The following is a 14,552-nucleotide window of genomic DNA, read 5'->3' as shown; positions in this document are numbered from 1 at the left end:
ATTAATGCAAAATATCCAACCATCACTTTGACATTGCCATTGTACTACACAACTTGAGCCACTTTCACCTGTGTACCTGAACAAATCAAGAGTACCTGGTGCAGGTTTATTCACACAGTACCCCATTTATGCATGCACACAAATGGAATATAGCTGCAATAAGTGTTCAGCAATCATTTTGAAAATCTTTTTTTTTTTTCTCCATTAAAATTTAACATTTCACAGAAAAGCTCAAGAGGTTGCAGATCTTATTATGTAGCACTTGTTAATTCCTCCATTCCACCATGAAGATTGATGGGAAGGATAGCCATTCCGAGAGGATGGATCCCCCCTTGAAGATTTGACTCCACAGAACTTGGGGTTGACCGATATGACGTTTTCAGGGCAGATGCTGATTTATTAATGTAGGAGACTGAGAACTGATACTTAATATGGATATTTGCCTGCATTAAATAATGCCAAAAAGATGTCAAAATTTCAAATGCGTCTTACTACAGAATTTTCTTGAAATGCCTTAGCATTTCAAGAAAATATGTTTAATTCAGAGAACCTTTCAACATGACCTTCACACAAAAAGTGCAGGAAACTACAAGCAGCATTATTATGAAGTTGAACAAATGAACCAATAAATGCAGCCAACACAGCTCCAGTCTGCACACTGCTACCCTAGTAAGTCCCTTAGGCTTGTTTTCACTAAGAGTCACCACAGCAAATCTGAGGTGGATCTGCATGTTGAATTGGCACAGGTTTTGCGCCGGATGCCCTTCCTCACGCATCTCCACATTACATGGAGAAATGTAGCAGAGGTGGGGTTTTAACCGGGAACCTTCAACACTGAAACCAAGTGCACTAACCACTTGGCTTCTGTGCCACACTGTGGGACAGTAGCCTTCAGTGTTGATAGGCTGAACTCGTGACTTTTAACAAATCAGGCAGTGCTGTGGGTGGGGCTTTGCTACATCCCAGAAAGCATTGACTCATATTTTCAAAGGATGGCATGGGCAAAGCAAATGGCCCCTCTTCATTTAGAACATTTGAGCAATTGATTCATTAAACATGGAGTTTAAAAAAAAAGTTACTAATTAAAGGGCATGTCGCAGTGAAGTTTATATTTAGGTTGTTAGCGACCATGATCCCCGATGATCCACCAGGATTACTTTGTGCACTTCCGTGACCGGTTTCAAAGTATACGGCATTCGCAGCAAACATCTACGGAGCCTTCCGAAAACAAATTACTCGTGTGTTTCAGACAGGTGACGTCATTACTAGAAGCGTCCCGGCGTGCGCGTCCTTGGAATGTATCTGTTAATGTTACGAACGGAGGCACACATTGATTCCAAAGCATACACAAGTGTGATGTTGTGTTCTGACGACTCGTTTTTAAGTAATAACTGTTCATTTTGATGCAGTCACGGTAAAAGGAGCAGCTGTGAGTTTTTTTTTTCTTTTTTTTTTTGCACCTGCAACAATTGGTCATAAATGCAGCCTATTAAAAACGCTAAGTGTTGGATATAACTGTGAAGAATCTAATAAATGTGTCATCATGTTGTCTGTACAAATGTCACGGAGACATTCCAAATCCATTAAGCAACAATAAACACCTGACATGCGGGTTAAAACAGAGTAACAGGCGTTTTAACACGCATGTCTGCTGTTTTTTTTTTTAAGGGATTATTCAACATTCTGTTTTTAAATGTTCCTTATAGAGATGGACAGTTTTGACATTTGAGAGTGCTACAAGCTTAATACTGATTACATATTGTTTAAATTGAGCCATAAGTCCGTGTAAATTGGGGGTTAAAACAGCGGACACACACACAAAGTAAAAAAAAAAAAAACTTTCATTGAAAGGACACAAAACAAAAGATGAAAAAATAACATTCCATTCACCCCAGTGTAAAGATTTCCAAACAAGTCCTCAACATAAACAAGTCTTCACACTCGCGTGTGATCGCAATTGCGATCCCCAGCCATGGAAAGGTCCACTCGTCTTCAGTCACTCAGATCCATTGCCATTTAAATTCGGCTCGGCCAGAGAATGATGTCCAGATCCACTTGCTCTCTTTTTCTGCCTTGTGGCACCTTAGAGAGTCCATTATATCCTGAAAATAGCATCTTATACACGACATATATCTGCGTGGCCAAGCATGTCCGTGATCACAGCAGCAGTAAAACCAGCAGCTGTGACAAACAGCAGCGTCACCACAGTTTAAGTTCCAAAATCCCACAGACTCTGAAAAAGTTAAGAATTTTGGGGTGAAGTGTCATCTCCTAAGTCTGAGCCACTGCTTTCAAAGAAAAGTTCTGAAATGTTATCGGATATAACTGCATTCGTTTCCTTCTGTCTGTCTCCTCTAGCAGCTCATTCCTTAAAAAGTTTGGATGGGGCAATTTTTTTTTACATAAGGATTTAATCTTCACTTTTACAGCCAGGTTTCTTGTCATTCAGGGGATGATACATGAACATTTCCAACTCACTAAATATGTCTTGGATTTCATTTACATCAGTCATTAAGAAGTACAATATAATGTGTTACAGACCTTAAATGCAGCAATGGATGTATTTTAAATGACATGAAGTTGATCACAACCCCCCCCTCCCCTTCTGCATCATCCCAATATTTTACGATTTGGGTTTGTCATGCGTGCAAAGAACTAGTCTGGCACAGCGGGATATCATTCCATATAATTCCATGTTTGTTTTATGGCTACTTTTTGTATGTCTTACTTTTCAGTTTGATGAAGAATTTCTACGCAGACAAGAGGCACAAGCCCAGCTTGTTAAGTGTGAAGAAAATATTGCAGAGCTCCAAGTAGAGCTTCAGGCCTTCAGATCCCAGGTATTCCATAGTTGCGTTAATTTCTACATTGCAGAATTATAACTGAAATGTGCAGAGGCTGTCAGGATTCATAGGTGCCAAGATTTGAGTGCATAATTTCAGTGCTACTTAGATGTCATACCATTACATTGATTGCCTGCTCAGTCACTCCCAGTACCATATCACCCCCACTCTCCTGTAATGTCATTGACTTTCTTACCCCAATGAATGCATTCAAAAATTTTCTGTTGACTCATAATGCCCTCATAACCTGGCTTCCGCTTTTCTCACTTACCACCTTCTTCTTCACAGTCCTTCCTGCAGCTTCTGTTCCTCTAATGCACACCTCATATCTATACCGCTTAGGACCATGCACCTGTGCTGGAACCTTCTCTAAACATATCATGTTTGCGATTGAGGACCACAATTTTGCCTTTTGTCACACTGTTTATATATAGACGTGCACATTTGTAGATTAGGCTTGTTTTGAAAAGCTGGAACTGATAAAGACTGATAGGATAAGGTAAGGCTAACTATAGAATCTGTTATATTAAGAATAGTTTTCTGTTTAATGGGGTAAACATTTACACATTTAGCTTTGCTTTGAAGTGGTCCAAGCATCCAGGCATTTCTCATGATGTTTTTGTTGGTTCAGTGGAGAAAAGGAGCAGTTAACTCTGAGCTCTTTGTGACTGGGACAGTAACCCCCAATCTCAATTCTCTTTTGTACCCCTTCCCCTTTGCCCTACCCCTACGCCTACCCCTTTAAAACAAGGGGTAAGGTGAAGGGGTATGCCTCTAGCCCTATGAATTGAGACTCCCCTCCGCCTTAGGAGAAAAACAAAACTGCCGGTGTCAAACCGTCGTCTTCACTTTAACATGGCAACCGAAATGCAACTTGTTGCAGTAGCCTGTTTGCTCTTTTTATTTTCTCGCCTTTCTGTCAATGCAAAGAAATAGAAGTCGCAGATTTCTTTGACACATTGCAAATATGTCATGTTAATTAATTTAATTTGTAATTTATAATAATAATAATAATAAATATTAATAATTGATTAGTAATTTATTAATGTTAATGATACTAGTAATTAATCAATAATTAATCTTTGATTAATCATTAATTGATTGATTAGTAATTCACGAATTAGTAATTAAAATAATTTATGATTTAATTTATATAGTGCCAAATCACGACTAATCACCTCAAGGCGCTTCATAAGCATCACTTAAAAGCAGAATAAAATGAAATAAGATTAAAACAATAAAAAATTTTAAAACATAAATAAGTAAAAGAAGTAAAATAATAAAAATAAGACACAATCACATAATACTAATGATAAAACAGGAAAAGTTTATTTAAAATAAATAAATACGAAATATATCAGTCTGTGTGCAATGAATGTATACATTATACAAGTTTCACTTTTTGAATGGAATTACTGAAATAAATTAACTTTTTCATGATATTCTAATTATATGACCAGCACATGTATGTATGTTTTGGGCTGCATCTTGTTAGGTTAATATTTCTTTTTCAAATTCTCCCATTTTTTTGCATCCAGCTCTATTTCCTTTAGAAATTTCCTTGACAAATAATAGCAATCTATTAGGACGTCAGGTTATGTGTTACACATATACATGTGCGTCTGTATATATTTTCCAACTTATTTCCATTGATGAAATGTCTCCTCATTTTCTGCCTGAAAGTTTGAGTCGAGTGTGTTCAGGGCTCCTGTTTGTTTACTAAATACATACGTGTTACAGACCTTGAAATCCAACAGCAGGGATTGATATTATACAAAGATTTATGATCATACAAATAAGTGTCTTATCATAGCATTCGTGTGTATTATGTGCATTTTAACGCCTCAACGCATGAACAACGTTATGATATTCTTCAGAACGACAATATACGCAACATGCATCCAGCAGCATACACATTGCTGTTATAGACAACTGCCTGTAAAGTTTTTTGGCAAGTTATAAGTTTCTAAACAGCGTAATTTGTAATGAAAGCCGCTTCATTGTGCGGCTCTTTCGGCGCTATGTTTGTTTTTTTGGAGAGAGCAGTAAGCTCCTCCTACCCCTCCAAACGGAGTGTGCATCCAGATTCACTCCAAACGGAGGGGTTTGTAGCCCTTCGCCTACCCCTCCGTCTCACTCCAAAAAGAGAATTGAGACACCCCTCCGTCTCTCGTACCTGCGCAAAAATGGAGAGGAAGGGGTAAGGGGTAGAATTCAGACTCAGCCCAACATCAATTATCCTATTAGCTTCTGCTTTGTACTGTGCCAGGTAAGCTATGCTTGTTGTATGAAGTGGTAGCACTGTGGACAACAAATTTAATTAATATTTATTATTTAATATTGAATGGCCTCACTATGGGAGCACCAAAAGAATGTAATGGGGCTATAATGCTTTAACTTAACGTTAGAACCGAAGCAAATGCGTGGTTTTTCCAATCCTTGAAAGGGGATAAATGTGTTAGTGTACATTAAAACACAATTTGACTGTTTCATATTTGCGACAAGATTTATTGTCATTGTCATTACACGAGTGCAACAATAACGAAATTACGTTTACAGTCCAATTACCTCAGACAAGATATAGCAATTTATCCACAATTATTACTTGTGTACCGTAATAATGGCACATATCAGAATTAGACAACACATATACATTTGACATTATGTGCACTAAACTTGAAGCAGTCCGTCATCTAAATTGAGGTAAAGTGGGTGAAGGCAGCAGCAGGAGGGGCCCGCGCTGCCCATCTTGGGGATTTGAAGGCTGCAGGATTAAAAACCGCGCTGCCTTTGAGGTGGGAATTTGACCTTCAGGAGCCGGCTGCCATGTTGATTTTAGATGGAGAGATACAGAATTCCATTTACTGCACCTCTGACCGTCTAGAGTCAAAATTTATGAAGAATATTCTCTGGTCCTCTGCATCACATTCCTCTGCAATGCAGCCATATGCTCCGAGGTGGTATCCATTTTACCTTTGAGTTAGAGTTCGCGCAGTCTGAGATTGCACAGCATTGCCCAACTCATTAATCATGACGGACTGACGAGGGAACGAGATTCTGGAAGCAGCCATCTTGCTAATATTCCTCTGGGTCAGGGCAGCGCACAAACCAATCAGCACCAAACTTCCCACCATAAAAGCAAATAGAAATAAATTCTCAACGCCTTCGACAGAGTTGAGCCACGTCACACTCCATTCTCTCAGGCGTCGAGAGCACAGCCCGCTGGGTAGGTTCCATCAGGGCACGCAGGGTCCCCCAACCCTGATTTCCTTGTCAGAAAAACAAATGGTGTTAATAGCGTGGAGAAACCAGCTGATCAATTCCATGGTTGATCCAAATCTTTATTTGAAGAATTCACAATCTGGTGAAACTGGGACCTTGAAGGTCGGAGCAGAGATGGATAACGGGAAAAGGAGGGGAGGAATGCCACCGTCCTTGCTGGAGTCCCAAGCTGACCTCTGTACTAACATTTTCCCTCCTTGAAGAAGGGGGCAGCAGTCTGAAAATTTGAACCCCATCATTTTCTTACAGTCTGGTCTGTATTGAATCCAAAACGGCAAGAAAATCAATTTTAGCACAAAAATCCTATGCAAATTGTTTTGACATTCTATACCACACTATTCTCTCCGGGTGCTCTGACTTCCTCCCACATCTAAAGAAATGCAGGTTAGGTGAATTGGAAACTTTAGAAATTGTCCAGCTCTCCCTTGCAGAAGAGAGCTCAGTCTCAGTCAGACTAACCTGGTTAAATTAAAATTGTCGTGTAGCCTGCAGTTTGGTTTAATCGGGACAATGCTTTAATGGTGGTAAAGTCTAATGACTTTGCATCACTGACCACTTCTGTTTGAGACTGGCCTCCATCCCATAAATGGTCTACAATCAAGTTCTCTTCCACTCTATGGGCTTGCAGTTATTTTACAGAAACATTTTTAATTCAAGCGAGCGTACCTTAGTTCTCAGGCTTATGTGTGCAGCTGATGTGGAAACATGCCCACATGTTTTGTCTCACTGCCTTTATCTCTGTGTTGGTCTCACACCAGCTGTAAGCTAAACTTACACTTATTTATTCACGAACAGTATTCTGTCCTCCAGAGTCAGTGGCAGAATAAAGACCCTGGGCTGACCTTTAGTATGTGTGTCTTTAATCTAAAACTCGTACATGGATCAATAAGCCATTTACTCTGTATGATGCCATTTACAAAGCTTTTCAGGTTTTTAACATTTTCCACTTTGAAAAAGAAACCCATTTTAGGTTCAATATGTTGTGGAATAATTCAGGATTGTTTGTCAAACTTGGAGCATTTTCCCTCATTCACTGACTTAAAACACAAGCAGAATAATGCATAGGAACTGGGCCCAGTTTGTCTACTTTTTTCCCCTCTAGTTTTAGTATGCATCCCTCCCCTTTGGGACATTCCATGCTGTATATATCAAACATGACATGTTACTTGAAATTGGCTTACAGTGGACCTGACTTGTTTACAATTTTAGGACTTTCAGGCATCCAGACTGCAGGACTCTGGTTTGTCTGTTTTTATACTTTCTGTACTTTGTATACTTTTTACACATAACACTGGCATCCACACTGAAAGACCGAAGGGACATCTTGTCACTGGAATTATAGTCATATTTGATTCCAGAGATGAAATGATTAAATGTCTTACATATTTTCATGTGATTTTGAACTATTGAAGTTCTTTTAAGAGACTAAACTCTGTAATTGAGATCTTTGTTTAATCAGTGATAATCATCTATCGTTGTCATTGCTGTTATTTGTTAATTTTTTGCCTTTTGAGGGTAGATCCAAGGAGTTGAGTAAAGTTGTAATATTCTGAGCTGAAGGTGATGGCTGGGTATAAAGTACCTTCTAGTCTTAAAAATATCTTCACTTTCTTTCGGTTCATATTTTAGCAGTTTTTTTTTGGGGGGGGGGGGGGCGTTTGTTAATTTCTTGCTTTTGTTTGTTTCATATTGGAGTAAATGATTAATTTCCTTTCTCACCTTGATCATTTTTTTGTTGTATTTTGGATCAATTTTTCCTTTTCCTTATGTTTCTGTTCCAAGTGTCTCCATTCCATTTTCTTCTGCTTCATCCGAGAACGGGTCGCGGGGGCAGCAGCTCAAGCAAAGCCGGTCAGACCTCCCGATCCACACACAACTCCCCGAGCTCCTCCGGGGAACCCCAAGGCATTCCCAAGCCAGCTGCGAGACGTAGTCCCTCCAGCATGTCCTGGGTCTTCCCCGGGGCCGCCTCCCAGTGGGATGTGGCGGGAACACTTCTCCAGCAAGGCGTCCAGGGGGCACCCGAAAAAGATGCCCGAGTGGCTCGACTCCGAGCTCCTCACCGCATCTCTAAGGGAGTGCCCAGCCACCCTGCGGAGGAAACTCATCTCGGCCGCTTGTACTCGCGATCTTGTTCTTTCGGTCATGAGCCAAATCTCATGACTAGAGGTGAGGGTCGGAAGGTCGATTGATCGGTAAATCGAGAGCTTTTCTCTCGTCCGATACAGCGACTGCGTCACTGCAGATGCTGCACCGATCTGTCTGTTGATCTCACGCTCCATCCGTCCCTCTCTCGTGAACAAGACCCCGAGATACTTAAACTCCTCCACTTGAGGCAAGGACACTCCACCGACCTGAAGAGGGCAAAGCACCTTTTTCCGGCCGAGAACCATGGCCTTGGATTTGAAGGTGCTGATCTTCATCCCGGACGCTTCACACTCAGCTGCAAACCACTCCAGTGCACACTGAAGGTCCTGATTTGACGAAGCCAACAGAACCACATTGTCCGCAAACAGCAGAGATGAGATTCTTGTGTTCCCAGACCGAACCCCCTCTACACCCTGACTGCGCCTAGAAATTCTGTCCATTAAAGGTAATGAACAGAACCGGTGACAAAGGGCAGCCCTGGTGGAGGCCGACATGCACTGCAAACAGGCTTGACTTGCTACCAGCAATGCGAACCAAGCTCCTGCTGCGGTCGTACAGGGACCTGATAGCCCTTAACAAAGGACCCAGGACCCTGTACTCCCGCAGCACCCCCACAGAGCGCCTCGAGGGATACAGTTGAACGCCTTCTCCAGATCCACAAAACACATTTGGACTGGTTGGGCGAACTCCCATGAACCCTCAAGGACCCGATGGAGGGTGTAGAGATGGTCCAGTGTGCCACAACCAGGACGAAAACCACACTGCTCCTCCTGAATCCGAGGTTCGACTATCTGTCTAATTCTCCTCTCCAGTACTCTGGAATAGACCTTACCGGGGAGGCTGAGGAGTGCGATTCCCCTGTAGTTGGAACACACCCTCCAGTCCCCCTTCTTAAACAGAGGGACCACCACCCCGGTCTGCCAATCCCCGACCGCCAAGACGAGACGTGTCAATCAAGACGGTCCCACAACATCCAGAAACTTAAGGTACAATGGATGGATTTCATCCACCCCAGGAGCCTTGCCACCAAGGAGCTTTCTGACCACCTTGGTGACTTCGGCCTGGGTGATGGATGAGTCAGCCCTCGACGGGTTCGCGCCGAAGGCTACGTGCCCAGTAGTCCAGCGGCCCCCACCACCAGCAGAGCTAATAGGAGAGTCAGCACCGCTAACAGCTAGCATAACCCTCTCCGGGTGTAGAGATGGTCCAGTGTGCCACGACCAGGACAAAAACCACACTGCTCCTCCTGAATCCGAGGTTCGACTATCGGTCTAATTCTCCTCTCCAGTACTCTGGAATAGACTTTATCAGGGAGGCTGAGGAGTGTGATTCCCCTGTAGTTGGAACACACCCTCCGGTCCCCCTTCTTAAACAGAGGGAACACACCCTCCGGTCCATACTCCGGATGGATTTCATCCACTCCACCTTGCCACCAAGGAGCTTTCTGACCACCTTGGTGACTTCGGCCTGGGTGATTGATGAGTCTGCCTCTGAATCCCCAGTCTCTGCTTCCTTTTCGGAAGACGTGACGATGGGATTGAGGAGAAGTATTCCTTCCACCGCCCGACAACATCCCCAGTCAGGGTCAACAGCTCCCCACCCGCACTGTAGACAGTGTTTGAGAGCTGCCACCGCCTCCGAAGGGGTCGGACGGTTTGCCAGAACTTCTTCAAGGCCGACTGAGAGTCCTCCTCCATGGCCTCCTCGAACTCCTCCCAGACCCAAGTTTTTGCCTCTGGGACTGCACAGGCTGCAGCACGCTTGGCCTGCCGGTACCCGTCAGCTGCCTCTGGAGTCCCACCTGCCAACAGAGACAAGTAGGACTCCTTCTTCAGCCTGATGGCATCCATTACTTCCGGCGTCCACCACCGGGTTTGGGGATTGCTGCTGCGACAGGCACCAGAGACCCTGCGACCACAGCTGCGAGCGGCCGCATCGACAGTGGAGGTGGACAATATGGTCCACTCGTACTCCATGTCTCCAACCTCCCATGGGATGTGGGAGAAGCTCTCCCCGAGGTGGGAGTTAAAGACCTCGCTGATGGGGTTCCGCCAGTCGTTCCCAGCAGACCCACATGATACGTTTGGGCCTGCCAGGTCTGACTGGCTTCCTTACCTCCCAGCGGACCCAACTCACCACCAGGTGGTGATCGGTTGACACCTCAGCCCCCCTCTTCACCCGAGTGTCCGAGACACGTGTCCGAAGGTCAGATGGTATGACTACAAAGTTGATCATCGACCTCCAGCTCAGGGTATCCTGGTGCCACATGTACTTATGGACACCCTTGTGCTTGAACATGTCCAACAAGTCCAACAAATGAACACCACTCGGGTTCATACAGGGGAGGCCGTGCTTCCCGATCACCCCCCTCCAGGTCTTACTGTCGCCGCCCACGTGGGCGTTGAAGTTGCCAGGAGAACAATGGAGTCCCCAGTCGGAGCACTATCTAGTACCCCTCCCATGGACTCTAAGAAGGTCGGGTACTCTGCACTGCCGCTTGGTCCGTAGGCTGAGACAACAGTGAGAGACCCTTCCCCAACCCGAAGGCGTCGGGACGCTACCCTCTCGTTCACTGGGGTGAACTCCAGCACATGGCGACTGAACTTGGGGAGCAATAAGCAATGCTACTCCCGCCCACCGCCTCTTCCCGTGGGCAACACCAAAAAAGTGGAGCGTGCAGCTTCTCTCCAGGAGTTGGGTACCAGAGCCCAAGCTGTGCGTGGAGGTCTTACAGATTGTGCCCCTGTTCTGTGGAATGATCCTTTCTGGCGACAAAATGGCGGCGGACAGTGCAGTCATTGGAGACGCCAGTGTAGCTGCTCTCTTTGTCACTTATGTTCTGCTTTTAACTACCTCCTGCTGTACGGTCACTAGCCAAAATCCGAGAATATATAACTCGCCGTCTTCGAAAGTGCTCAGCGGGTGGACACTCCTGTTACTATCTGGGAATTTACACCGGTCTCCCAGTCCAGCCAGCGATACGGAGCTAACAGGAATGTTAGCACCGCTAATAGCTAGCTCCGGAGTGGCGGTCCTCGACGGGGTCGCGCAGAAGGCTACGTGCCCAGCAGTCCAGCGGCCCTCACCACCAGCGGAGCTAACAGGAGAATTAGCACCGCTAACAGTTAGCTCCGGGGAGGCGGCCCTCGATTGGGTTGGGCCGAATGTTACGTGCCCAGCAGTCCTGCGGTCCCCATCTCCAGCGGAGCTACCAGGGGGGTTAGCACCGCCATCAAATAGCATCGAAGAGGTGGTCCATGATGGGGTCGTGCCAAAGGCTTCGTGACCAGCAGTCCAGCGGCCCTCACCACCAGCAGAGCTAACAGGAGAACTAGCACCACTAACAGCTAGCATCGGAGTGGCGGCCCTCGACGGAGTCGCGCCGAAGGCTACGTGTGCCCAGTAGTCCAGCGGCCCCCACCACCAGCGGCGCTAGGAGAGTCAGCACCGCTAACAGCTAGCACCCGAGAGGTAACCCTTGACGGGGTCACGCCAAAGTTTACGTGCCCTGCAGTCCAGCGGCCTTCACTACCAGCGGAGCTAACAGGAGAACTAGTACCACTAACAGCTAGCATCGGAGTGGCGACCCTCGACGGGGTCGCGCCGAGGGCTATGTGCCCAGTAGTCCAGCGGCCCCCTCCACCAGCGGAGCTAACAGGAGAGTTAGCACCGCTAACAGCTAGCACCGGAGAGGCTGCCCTCGACGGGGTCGCTCCGAAGGCTACGTGCCCAGCAGTCCAGTGGCCCCAACACCAGCGGAACTGACAGGAGAGTTAGCACTGCTAGCAACCAACACCGGAGAGGCGGCCCTCGACGAGGACGCACCTAAGGCTATGTGCCCACTAGTCTACCAGTCTTTTCAATTACTACAATGGCCCAGGGCTTACAGCAAAGGACGACGGGTTGCACTTGGACGAACCTCTTCTCCCCCGGCAGTATCCCTTTCCGCACTCACTATTCTATTCCAGCAGTGGGTGACTTTAAACATAGTAAGTCATATACAACCCCTGGCAATAATTATGGAATCACCCGCCTCGGAGGATGTTCATTCAGTTGTTTAATTTTGTAGAAAAAAAGCAGATCACAGACATGACACAAAACTAAAGTCATTTCAAATGGCAACTTTCTAGCTTTAAGAAACAGTATAAGAAATCAGGAAAAAAAATTGTGGCAGTCAGTAACGGTTACTTTTTTAGACCAAGCAGAGGGAAAAAAATTTGGACTCACTCAATTCTGAGGAATAAATTATGGAATCACCCTGTAAATTTTCATCCCCAAAACTAACACCTGCATCAAATCAGATCTGCTCGTTAGTCTGCATCTAAAAAGGAGTGATCACACCTTGGAGAGCTGTTGCACCAAGTGGACTGACATGAATCATGGCTTCAACACGAGAGATGTCAATTGAAACAAAGGAGAGGATTATCAAACTCTTAAGAGGGTAAATCATCACGCAATGTTGCAAAAGATGTTGGTTGTTCAGTCAGCTGTGTCTAAACTCTGGACCAAATACAAACATGGGAAGGTTGTTAAAGGCAAACATACTGGTAGACCAAGGAAGATATCAAAGTGTCAAGACAGAAAACTGAAGACAAAAATCAAAAATGCACAACATAACAAATGAGGAACGAATGGGAGGAAACTGGAGTCAACGTCTGTGACCGAACTGTAAGAAACCGCCTAAAGGAAATGGGATTTACATACAGAAAAGCTAAACGAAAGCCATCATTAACACCTAAACAGAAAAAACAAGGTTACAATGGGCTAAGGAAAAGCAATCGTGGACTGTGGATGACTGGATGGAAGTCATATTCAGTGATGAATCTCGAATCAGCACTGAGCAAGGTGATGATGCTGGAACTTTTGTTTGGTGCTGTTCCAATGAGATTTATAAAGATGACTGCCTGAAGAGAACATGTAAATTTCCACAGTCATTGATATGGGGCTGCATGTCAGGTAAAGGCACTGGGGAGATGGCTGTCATTACATCATCAATAAATGCACAAGTTTACGTTGATATTTTGGACACTTTTCTTATCCCATCAATTGAAAGGATGTTTGGGGATGATGGGGATGATCATTTTTCAAGATGATAGTGCATCTTGCCATAGAGCAAAAACTGTGAAAACATTCCTTGCAAAAAGACACATAGGGTCAATGTCATGGCCTGCAAATAGTCCGGATCATAATCCAAATGAAAATCTTTGGTGGAAGTTGAAGAAAATGGTCCATGACAAGGCTCCAACCTGCAAAGCTGATCTGGCAACAGCAGTCAGAGAAAGCTGGAGCCAGATTGATGAAGAGTACTGTTTGTCACTCATTAAGTCTGTGCCTCAGACTGCAAGCTGTTATAAAAGCCAGAGATGGTGCAACAAAATACTTGTGATGTGTTGGAGCGTTCTTTTATTTTTCATGATTCCATAATTTTTTCCTCAGAATTGAGTGATTCCATATTTTTTTCCCTCTGCTTGATCTAAAAAAGTAACCGTTACTGACTGTTGCAATTTTTTTTCCTGATTTCTTATAGTTTCTTAAAGCCAGAAAGTTGCCATTTGAAATGACTTTAGTTTTGTGTCATGTCTGTGATCTGCTTTTTTTCTACAAAATTAAACAACTGAATGAACATCCTCCGAGGCCAGTGATTCCATAATTTTTGCCAGGGGTTGTAAATGTAAGCATACCTCAAAGTCGCTGGTAAGCAATACAACTGCTTCTAGACTACTGTTATGTATCTTGTTGTTTTTTGGAAATGTTGAAATTAACCCAGGTCCTGACTCAAATGCATTTATCCCACTTCTTATGTACTTTTTAAGTTATGTCAACTTTTTACACACTAGTTTTGGAATGTACACATCTGTTACAGAATGGACACCCCAGAATTTATCATTCTCTACTCCCACTCTGTTGCACCATTGTGCCCTCCTCATAAAAATGGACTCTGCTCCTGTTCTCCCCTTTCTCATAATACAGAACCAGGTCCCAAACCAAAAAAGGGTAAATGAGCTTGTCATTCCAAGAAAAATCCAAAAACTTTATATCAGCTTAGCAGAAGCAATGATCTCAAAATCTGTCATCTAAATATACGCAGCCTTGCACCAAAAATAGATGAACTGAAAAGCATACTAGCACAAACCAAAGCCCATGTAATGGCAATCAGTGAATCCTGGCTAACACCAGGAATTCCTGATTGTTTTCTCTCCATTGAAAATTAGTTTATTTCGGAAAGACCGTATTGGTAAATGTGGAGGTGGAGTAGCGCTTTATCCAAGTCAAAATTAC

General features: G+C 44.3%; 1 protein-coding gene across 1 annotated transcript in view; it reads left to right on the top strand.

Annotated features, from left to right (window-relative positions):
• Positions 1–14,552, top strand: part of LOC117504102 (protein diaphanous homolog 3-like) — a 546,585-nt gene that overhangs the window by 89,832 nt on the left and 442,201 nt on the right. The window contains exon 15 of the mRNA XM_034163485.1: positions 2,736–2,840. Coding sequence (XP_034019376.1) covers positions 2,736–2,840 — 105 coding nt within the window. The remainder of the gene's footprint in view (positions 1–2,735; positions 2,841–14,552) is intronic.

The sequence above is a fragment of the Thalassophryne amazonica genome, chromosome 2 (genome assembly GCF_902500255.1).
Source record: "Thalassophryne amazonica chromosome 2, fThaAma1.1, whole genome shotgun sequence".
In the NCBI taxonomy this organism is placed as follows: Eukaryota; Metazoa; Chordata; class Actinopteri; order Batrachoidiformes; family Batrachoididae; genus Thalassophryne; species Thalassophryne amazonica.
This window is presented reverse-complemented; position numbering and strand designations above follow the sequence as displayed.